General features: G+C 43.9%; 1 protein-coding gene across 5 annotated transcripts in view; it reads right to left on the bottom strand.

Annotated features, from left to right (window-relative positions):
* EVL (Enah/Vasp-like) overlaps positions 92 to 10,861 on the bottom strand; it is a 135,610-nt gene continuing 124,840 nt past the window's right edge. For 4 of the 5 annotated variants that reach the window (XM_021402224.1, XM_021402223.1, XM_021402222.1 and 1 more), the window contains exons 6-14: positions 9,651 to 9,880; positions 8,899 to 9,020; positions 7,710 to 7,770; positions 5,933 to 5,999; positions 4,548 to 4,614; positions 4,382 to 4,444; positions 2,166 to 2,232; positions 1,732 to 1,789; positions 92 to 696 (exon numbers count right to left, since the gene is read on the bottom strand). In XM_021402224.1, the coding sequence (XP_021257899.1) occupies positions 659 to 696; positions 1,732 to 1,789; positions 2,166 to 2,232; positions 4,382 to 4,444; positions 4,548 to 4,614; positions 5,933 to 5,999; positions 7,710 to 7,770; positions 8,899 to 9,020; positions 9,651 to 9,880 (773 nt within the window). In that variant the 3' untranslated portion in view covers positions 92 to 658. The remainder of the gene's footprint in view (positions 697 to 1,731; positions 1,790 to 2,165; positions 2,233 to 4,381; positions 4,445 to 4,547; positions 4,615 to 5,932; positions 6,000 to 7,709; positions 7,771 to 8,898; positions 9,021 to 9,650; positions 9,881 to 10,861) is intronic. The other variant, XM_021402221.1, reaches the window with a different exon arrangement.

Raw genomic sequence — 10,861 nt, 5'->3', positions numbered from 1 at the left:
CACCACCCTCCCCATGCCAGCAAGGAAACATACCCAGGTGACATTAAGGTGGAGAAGCTGAAGGGGCTAACGATATAAACAAAGGCAGGGCCATGTGGACAATAAACAGTTTATTACCAATATGAACACAGATACTGTGATGCAGACGTACCATTTTTTTTATATTGTGATAACTCTGAGACAAAGAACTTGTTGGCTGACAACTAACATGTCTCTGTTTTCTTCTGGTGATGCCACAATACATTTCTGTTGGCAAAGGATCTTCATTTACATTGCAGACTACTAGTAAAATTACTTTGAAGTCATCTATCAAAAGCAAATGGTTCACATGTGTTCTTACCTACTACTAAAAAGAAAGGTAATACATTTAAATAAGCAAATACAAAATACAAAAAAGGCTGACAAATCCAATGTGCAGTGTCAGATGAAATCTAAAAAATCCAGAAATTTAAAATTTAATATTCTTTAGATTAAGACTTTTAAAATGAAGCAAATCCAAGGCAGCAGCAAGCTTCAAAGTGTGCTGAGTCTGCTAATAAAAAGGGTATAAGAACAAAGACAGTGCCGGTGTCCACTCTCACCATCCTGCGTGACCTTGGTACATTTAGAAATGATTCGATCTTCCTAGCATTCTTAGTACCGTCCAAATGCTTTGCAATCATGTTGTGCTGATCCTACTCAACTCCTGCCGTATGGCTAGAAAACCAAACCAAAAAGTTAGCACACAGCGTTCTACCCAGCACATGGAAAATGCTAAGTACAGAGCTTGCAGAAAGTACACGCTGGTAAAAGGATGAGTGGAGGGTAAAAGGATGAGTAAGGGTGAGCAGTCAGCTGCTGGCTTGCAAACTGCAGTAGTGGTTTAAGTGGCATCTGCGATTCATGTGAATGTCTTATTTTGCACTGGAATGAACTGGGGAGTCTCTGAGGGCCAAGCTGCTGGGACCATAGCATAAGGGCAAGGGTATCCTCAAATGCCAACCGCCCAGCTGTTGTGAGCACATGGTGCTGGGGCAAGGGCAGCGGGCATGGCTTTTAGCTGTTTGACAGTCTCCTCTTTTTCCCCTTTTGTATGAAGCTAAGTTGGGAAACACAGGGTTTAGATGTGGATCTTCACACGCCCTAATGCAGGCTTCAGATAAATAGGTACTTTGCTGTGCATGTCAGTAATAGCAGCATTATGCTGTCTTATGTTGTTCTTGAAAAACATACTTTGTCACAAAATGCAAAGAAATTTACAAAAAAACTGCTGATACATTTCACTGAGTTAGAAAAATACATGGCTATTCAGATTGAGTTAACTGAAATAGTCTTTTGAGCACAAGCATCCTACAGAGGATGCTCGGGAAGGGTTTCCAGTTTGGTACCTCTGTCCCTTCCTGTGTCAGACCAGTTGCAAGTGATTTCATGCTCCCTGTTTGTGATAAACTGATGTGCCATGGGCTATGGGCCAGCCCTTTTTCCCACTCCCACCTGTGAGAGGCAAAGGCCAGTGAATTTCTCACAGGTTGGGGTGAAAATGCGTGTCAGCAGCATAAAAATAAAGGACGTGAATACAGTGTCATGACCAAAGTTCTATTAAGGTAGAAGGTTTTTCTTCAGATGCGTATATAAATCAGAGCCGCTCAGACTAGTCTGAAAACACCAGGGAACTCTCTGCAGTGCCTGTCATCTTATCTACAGGAAATTAGTCATAAAGGTGAGAAAAATAATGATTTTTCTCTTTCTTACCATCAATTATCTCCTCTTTCACTTTGTGTAACTCTCTTACAACTTCCTCCAATATTTCCTGATGAGACAAAACACAAGTCAGCTGCTCAGCATTTCCTTCTGACTGGTGGAAGAAAACGCAAGTTTAACACGGTTGTGGTGGGTCCCCCGCCTCCACGGCTGCTCAGAGCCTATTGCTGCTTGCAGCTATGGCTGCACTCCCACACCAAGGGTGCAGCAGAGGCTGGGGCATTTATTTGCACATTTCCATACAGACATCTTGCTCAAATAGCAATGAGACTGTGCTCTCTTGCTGCTCACCAGCTATCCCTTCTCTAAGCACCTAGTTGTAGAGGAAACCAGAAGACTGAACAGCTGTTTTGCTTGTACAGCGCATGCATGGGGGAAAATGGGTAGCTCGTCAACTCCAAGTGTGAAAAGACCTTTCAACTCACCTGTTTCATCCGATCAAAATCTAAGGCATCCATAGCCACATCATTGCTGCTGCTCACTGGCTTCATCCTTGGTAAAGGGAAAAACAGAACAAAACGCCGGCCCATCAGCTGCCTGCAGTGCATGCTGAGCGATCCACCCACAACAGCATGGGTGCAGCCAGCCCCAGAGCAGCACCATCCCTATGGGAGAGCTGGACTGGGGACTCCCCATGTGCTGCTGGGCTGCATCCTCAAGCAGGCTTCTCTCAGCCCTCAGCGGAGCAGAGAGCACACGTAAAACTGTGCTGAAACCTAATTCAGGCTTTTTTGGGGGCTGTGGTCCTCGATGACTTTAAACTACAAAATACTGAGGTGACCTAACAATATACTTCATTACAGCACTGACAGTTTGCAAGATAGATGTCAAGTTTTCTGTCTTAATCCATTTTTTTGTACAACCACCCTGTCTTGGCTACCCAGGCTTCAATAAGCTGCTAAAATAATAGCAAAATACAGGTTAGCAGAAGGCTAACCCAATAATAACCTAATAATCCTTTCCTTGGAAGGCCTGACTCACACAGAGCTTTCTGATAACACTGCATGGCACAGGCACTTTGTCTTGACTCAAAAGCAAACACAACCTGCCCTTAAAGCCTGATACTCTTGGGTGTTATCAGCCTTCACAGACTATTAGTCCAACAGCTGAACTCTGCTGATGGCTATGAAGTAACATAAAGAAGCAGAAGCTGTCTGGCTTGCTGTTTTAACCATTTTAAAACATCTCAGAAATGAATCATGCTAAATAATTCAGAGAAGAGGTTTCAAATAACTTTGCCATCATTTTGGGGCCCAAGCTGACGGCTGGCTGAGATCCCACAGCCTCTGCAAGTGTGTTTGGTCTCGCAATTCTTTCTCGGGAAAACCTTCAAACTTTGCTACAATCTCAACATGAAGTTGAGAGTTAAGACAGATACAAATGCCATCAAACAGATCAGGAAGGAAATCGGCCGTTGCTGGGAGTTTCTGCACAGTGCCCCACTCCCCCTGCGAAAGTCAGAAGGGCAGCAAACACTGAACACTACTTGGGCATTAAGCTAGCAATGGATTTTTTCCCACTCAATTCCTCCCGAGGTGGAATGACTTTGTAGAAAAGAGCTGGCACAAACTTGATGGCTGCTTTAAATACCTCACATTTCATTCCTTTCTGCAAGGAGAAGAAATGGACTTTCCTGTATCTAATGGAAACTCAGACAGCAGTGTCCCATTGGTTTTAGGAAAGCAGGCGACTACATTTCACCCTAGGAACACTGAAGCGCCCTTTGATTTTTGGACAGGGCATGTTCTGCCATCTGTAGCACAGCAGTAAGTACATGCAGATAGTTCCCACTGGCAATTTTCTCTCTGCAGACTGCTAGCACTGTTGTACAAGTTAACAGTGCAAAACAAGGGGCATCGCTTTGCAGAAATGGTAACCATAAGCAACTCCTTTCACTCATGAGCACTTTCACAACTGAGCAACTCAGTACTCAGTACTGCAGGAACATGAGGTGGGCCAGCTGGAAGAGGTCTCTCTCTTTCACTGCCCAATACCAAACCTGTTTCCATCTCCACGGGTAACAACTTAGGTGACCATACACAGTGTGGCTGTTTTCACTAATGGCGCTGCTGGATTCCTGTTTCAGGCTTCTCAGCTTTCTCCACATATTTTTGAATGCCCTGTCTGGTGTCTGGGGCTTTCCACGGCCCGATGATATGAAGTTATTGCACCAAGCTTTGCTCTCCTTTCTCTTGTACCCATTGCAGTTGCAGAGGAAAAACTTTGCCATGTTGTAGGCTATTCAGATCATTTCTGTCTTTGATTTTGGATTTCTACTGAAGTTGGACAATTAAACCTTCCCCTATTGGCAGAGACATCCTGAACCTGCTGTAAAACGATGCTCCAGAACCTCCCACCCACTTGGCACAGCACACTGCCAAGCCCTCGATTCATGAGCACAGACACTTTAAGCACTTGCTTAAGTGTGATTAACTCCTGTGCCCACCTGACAGGAGGCTGTTTCCGTGGAACAAGCCTTTGACACAACACGCTACCATCACACCATTTCAACTTTGTGCAGGGACAGACAGAGCAGATAGAACAGAATGAGTAAAGACAGAAAACAAACATCAGTGCTGAGCACTGGGATTCGCCAAAGGACAAGTCAAGACAGGTAAGAAGGCGGGCTGTTAGCCAGTACCTAGAAGACACGTGGGATTGTGTGGGGCTCTTAGCTTCACAGCTCTTCACCATGGATGGATTTCTACAGCAATGGAATGAAACGAGACATGAGTTGTGCAGTGCCACAGGGACAGCGTGACCATCCCGACTGCCAGCCAGCCGCAGAGACAACCTGCACCACTCACCTAGACAGTAATGAAGATACGGGTTTTTCTACAGAATTGCTCCTTTCCCATGGCTTCTTCCCAGAGTCTGGAAAACAAAAAAGAAAAGTTACTGCTTATTATTTTTTCCCTAATAATAAAAAATCCTGAAACTGATTATTTTATACAGCTGCTTTCATTCAGTGGGGATGAGTGACTTAGAAAGATCCACGAAACGAAAAGTGCTGAGTGAGTGTAGTTGCCTACATTGCAGAGAAAGTACTGGCAAAAATCTGCTTAGGGATCCCTTTAATGGAGGACCAGACACTTAAGTGATACTAAAAAGACATGGAATTGGAACAGTACAAAGAAAAGAAGAAAATGCTGATATCAAGAAATACAAGTTAAGTGTTGCTTATGTTTCTTGTCTGCATAGTTGGCAGAAAAAAATGGATGTATATGAAAAAAAAAAGCAGTGTGATCCCCCCCAGACAACTGACATTTCCACAGAGAGTATTTATTTAATGCTGTTTACATTGCTAGCTAACAGAACGTACCCCAAACTACACTACAGATCCCTCATTTCTGAAAATGCCTCCTGTTATCCCAGACTCCTCCCATGCAAATAGTCCAAAATAAAGTGTGCTGTTTCAGAGACGTGAATGGCACATAACCTTATACACAAGAATTTGGTCCTCTCTGAGGTCCTGAAAAGCTCTTCAGAAGAATTATGGGCACTCCCAGGAAGTCTCTAGATACGGTTCCTCATTTACATGTGGGCATCCTTCTACTGACTTCTTCCCCTTCCCTTGCAAAACAAGCAAATAATGGCTTCGTTCCAAAAGGAAGCTGGAATGGTTAAATACTCATTCCCTTGGGAGATATTTCTTTCAGCATGTATGAAAGCCAAGGCTGATGCAAGGACGATTTGCTAATGCAAAGTTGACTGCCTTGCAGCTTATCTACTGTGATACAATTATTTTGAATCATCATAGGAAAAACATATTTTAGGGGCTACTTAATTAGACATACTAACTCCCAAGATCAGGCCTACTGCAACAAGTTACTAGGTTAAGGATGGGTAACAGTTTGAGACCCAAACCCCCAGCTGTACAGATCAATACAACTGCACTACCACAAATGATGTAATAGAGGTATTTGCCCTCAAAGGGCTATGGTGCACAATAGTGAAGATGCTTTATGCCTGGAGCCCCATAACTGGATTGGCTCTTGGCTCCTAGGCTGAGAAGTGCATTAAGTTACCATTTCCTACCACATACAGCTTTTGAAACAATAGTTAGTGGGAAAACTATCTGTTAGCTACTCCTACTGTGCTCTGACAGATGGCAATGAATCAAGAGTCCCAAGGTGACGCAGAACGCTAGATTAAGAAGATAACTAAAAAGCTAGTAGTTCATTTTTAATACCTGATGAATTTTGCTGCTGCTGGGTGGGTCCTCGTGTACTGGTTGAAGGAGAGGTGCTAGCATCATCCTAGGAAGAGAAAAATAGGGCATTACTTAATTCTGGAGATGAAGCACAGAGTCCTCTTCTGCTCCAGAGACCAGTCACAGTACACATGGTACAAAATCAAGTTCTCTTCTAGCACATCTGACAGGCTCTGCTATCAGGGTACAGGCTCAACTCCATTGAAAATTTAACCTGACTCCTCATTTAGCATGAGAAAATACCTCTTTTTTTTTTTTTTTTTGCTAATATGAGTACTTTGCCGTGATTCCACTGAACCACTCTTATTTCTGAATTCCAAAGCAGGCTGAGTTACCACTGAAGAGTGCTGGCTGGTGAAATCTAAATATAAAATATCCATACATCAAATTTAGAAACGCTCTGTACTTTGGAAACTGAGCCACCTGCAGGAACAGTATGTCACATCCCAGCCTTTTAGCCCAGGGCAGACACTGGTATTGGTGAGAGTGGCCCAGGTACTATCAGAATATAAATAATGATATCACTCAATGCTTCTCCTAACTAGAATGTTACATTCTATATCACAGATTTAGGCTGTTTTCTGCAATTTATGGCTGACAGGTCATAAAACACGAACCCATATTTCTGATGCCAACATTATTTAGCTGCCCTCCAAATACACTCAAGGCAAAGTATTAACTGTGTATGGTAAAAACAAAATTGCACCAAGTTTGACAGAAGAGAGCCCACCACGCTGTGTGCTCAAGATACACACTAAACAGATTAAAACATCCTTCTTCATAGTTTGGCACTATCAGGAAGGTCGAGTGGGGATGCAAACTCCTGCAGAGCTTCAAGGAGAGAGAACACGAGGCAGAAAGATAGCAGAGGCTGAATAGTTAGAAGCTAACTGGTGCCTGGGCACATGAGATGCTTTACGAACTCACAGCCATGGCAGAGGGCCTTCACAAGAGTACAGGCTGGCAACAAGGATACTCTATGAGCAGCAAATGATGGAGAGGGACATGGCATTAATCCTGGCCTCTCAAATCTGGAGTGATCTCTCATGCTTTAGCAGTGCAGCATGTAAAAAGAAGTGTTTTAATCTGCATGTTGAACTCAGACTACAGCACCAAGTTTGGTGTAAAGATAGTGTCATATCAAAACTCTTGTTCAGTTGCATTTGTGGACAGCACACAGACAGACTGGTTAACGCAGAATGAATCCTAAGTCTTATTATAGTGTAAGTGAATTATGAACACATTGTAATTTCTAAAGTCTAGTAGCTAATGCAATGTTTCTCATTCCCTCCCAGAGATGTGTTTTATACACACACTGGGGTTTGCAGTGAGATGATTCTTGCTTGCATGAAGGATTACCCCCCCTGGGTTGATGATCCACTTCAGCTCAGCTGAAGCTGCAAATTTAAAGTAAGATACATGGACCTGATCTCAAGATGACTTGCCAGAAGGGTTCATTGCATCTTCATTAGGGGCAAGAATCCACTATCCCCTAAAACACATGGAACAGACCATGAAAAATCATCAATTGACCTTGTTTGAACAATACCTCACCCATGAATAGGAAGGCAGTTCTTGTTTCTAGTGTGCTCTTCCCAGGAAAGGTAGAAGCAGTCACATTTAGCTTTGACTGAGTATGTATTACTGGGCCAGCACTGCTTGTCAGTCTCTGACACACACCAGGAATGAGAACAGGACTTTACAAGGCAGCACATCAACATATTTGCAAGAGCACAACCATGAGGAATCCACTTACATTTTGGCTTTCCTCTTCTTTTTTGTCACCTGGCTTGTCTGACTGCGACGCTGCTTTCCTCCTTTGCAAAGGAATATGAGACAGGACAGAGTCAGCCCTCCAGCAGCACACCTCCTGTGCAAGGCACCAGCCTCCACGTGGGAAGGCTAATTCAAGCTTTGGTGAGAGTTATTATTTATTAAGTTCACCTTACAGAGCTTGACAAAGACTGAATACATTAGATTGCGTAGGATTTGAGATGGAAGTGAGGAACCCAAACTTTAACGTAATGACTCAGGGGGGCAATATTTTCAAGCCACATTTAACAGAGAAATGCGGAGCATAGCAACTGTTTTTCTAGCTTTGTGTATTTATTTAACGCTTTCCAAAAGATTACATCCACAGTTCATGTTTAGAGTTTCTTCTGAAATGATTAAGACATGGACAAAAGTTGGAATCAGACCCTCTGCACTGGGAGCTCTGTTTACCCTACTCCATCTCTGCACATCATACAACTGTACCTACTCTTTCTTATCCTTGTCATATGTTTATTTTCTACTCGTATGTAAAAAAATAAAATATCTTTAGAGCTAAAACCAAACATCTGTCACTAGGAACCTGTGAATTACAGTCTAAAAGAGCACTACTGATGGAAGGAGGGGAAAAGAGAAAGCAAAAATAATTGTAATAGAGTGCTTTTAAATGTCTGGTAGCTTGATATATCATCACAAGTTGTCTTGTCGGAGAATAAATTGGCTAGACTGTCTTACACACACTGAGAATCAATAATAAGTTACCTGCCAAGATGTTGTCTTGTTATTCTGTTTTTGGTTTTGTGCCCAATATCCTGACTGTGCTGCATATAAAGTTTCCTTCCTAGTTTACTCTTTCTGAAAATAATAACTTTGGAATAGATTTGGTAAATGGCAGAATCACAGAGGATGCATTTGCCACCATCTTTGAAAGTTACCACTCTGGAGGCTTTGTTATAGCAACACAACTCTACAGCAACGCCAGGTACCACTGCCACAACACCTCCACCTTCATACCAAACACCAGAGGATGCTAGTGACTAGGGCCTGTGCCGGACTTATCAAATTGCAAGAGGCACCAAAGTGACCCACTGCTCAACCTAAAGGAGAGCACCTTGACTCATCCACAGTCTGCTGCAGAGCTCATGTCAGGGCTTACTTGAAATCTCAGTACAAACCTTTTTGCCAGTAATTTATTCATTTCTTCCATTAGTCCTCCGCTGCCTCCTCCACTACTTGTTCGATTGGCATCGCTCTTAGAGACCCCACTGGGGCTGGACCCTCCTGAACCATCTTCTGGCTTAAGACAGAAATCAACATTGAAATTAATGAAAATAGTTTAATTTTAAACCATATCTTTAATGATCAGTTTTCCTAATTATCAGGAGCAGCGATCACAACCAGAGGCTAGAAGTGCTCTGGGTTGGAAAGGAGACATACGTAGAACTTAATAAACTCAGTAGCAGTCTGGGTGAGGCAATATATATGGATGAATGATGAAAAATCCCACAGCACTGTTTCTTTGCGATTACGTTTAGGTTACACAACCCCTACCTAAGTGGACATTTATTTATGTGAGGCCTCAACAGTTTACGATGGTGATTTTGAGGATGTACAATGCCTGTAAACAGCAGTTTACTGTGGTAGATACACAGGGTAGATTTTGCAGAAGCAATGAAATCCTGGCACTGTGAAAAGTTGCAGCCATTTCCCAACCACTGTTTTCTGAAGAGCAGAAATTCTACCAAACTTTCTACCGCTCTACCAATTCCGCCTGCTCAGCTTTATCTGCTTCACAGACTCCCATCTAAAAGCCCATCAAGCTGAGGCAGATTTTTTTTGCTGGCTCTGCAGAACCCTGTGCCGAGCCAGGCCTCACTTCCCCACGGTAGCGAAGAGCCCACCTGGCAGCCCCCAGCTGCCTCCTTACCCGCTGAACTCTCCTCAGTTTGGCACCAGCCAGAGCCGCTGCGAGCCCTGACACCGACCCATCTTCACTGGCAGCACCTTGGCCAGCGCCGGCTGGCAGCGGGGGTGGTGGTGGGGGAGCGGCACCCATGGGGGGTGGAGGGACTGGGGGGGGTGGCGGAGGTGGGGGGCCCCCAGATGAAGCAGGGATCACTGAAGCACCGCTGGGATGGCCGGGTGGGAGGGCTGGGCCTGAAAGGCAGAGAAGATGAATTACACACCAAGAACCATCTCCTCCAGCTCACACGCGGCACCACATTCCCTGTCCCAGGGCTGTGGCCTGACAGCATGAGTGACCAATGCAAGGAAGTGCCACACAAGCAGAAGAGTGGGAAATAGTGGATGTATCAACCACCAGTCAGCTCCAGTTGTGTCGGGATCGGGGGATGCACTGATGTTCAATTAGCTGGGGTTGCGTCCTTCTAAATGGTGGATGCATCAATGGTCAATCAGCTACAGTTGTGTTCTCCTGCAAGACCCTGTCTCTAATAACAAACTTTCCTCCTCTCAGCTAGTACTTTATTCTACGCTGAAATCAAAGCATGGATAACACTTCCTAAGAGGCACCTTCCATCTGCTCCTCTTATTGCCTTCTACATGTGGACTACAAACTGCATCAGGCAGCAGCACAGATTTCTGTTGACAACAGCTTCCCAGCAGAAGCATGGGCTACAATGCATACCCCCTTCTGTTCTACGGTATATGTGTGTTTCGTTGTATGGCTTTGGCCAGATTTACAGAATAATAGTGGGGAGTTCAGCCTCACCACACCAAGGTTCAGTAAAGCCCTCGCTGGCTGCAGGGACTGACCAAGGTGGTTAATCCCGACAGAGTGCTTTGCCTGTAACGCGTCCGCCAAATGTGTACACCGTCAGGAGGTTATTTCCCTATATTATGCTCCCAGAAGAGGCTGATCTTGATATATGATCAAAGGTTCAATTGTTCAGTAAGTGTTACTTTGAAAGGCAGGAGGATTTTAACTGAGGAATGTTTAAAAATTATCATTAGCGGTCTGGTTTTCTTCTTATCTAGGGTTTTTTTATAGCACTGCCTTATTTCTGTGGTTCGTTCTGTATTATTTCACACTCCCAATTTCATTCTTGAAATGAACCATAGCTGCTATTAGAAATGCATTAAACATTTCAAGCCCTCTTTGGTTCGCAAACATAATAG

The sequence above is a fragment of the Numida meleagris genome, chromosome 6 (assembly GCF_002078875.1).
Source record: "Numida meleagris isolate 19003 breed g44 Domestic line chromosome 6, NumMel1.0, whole genome shotgun sequence".
Taxonomy (NCBI): domain Eukaryota; kingdom Metazoa; phylum Chordata; class Aves; order Galliformes; family Numididae; genus Numida; species Numida meleagris.
The sequence above is the reverse complement of the archived record's forward strand: the minus strand, read 5'-3'. Positions and strand labels throughout refer to the sequence as shown.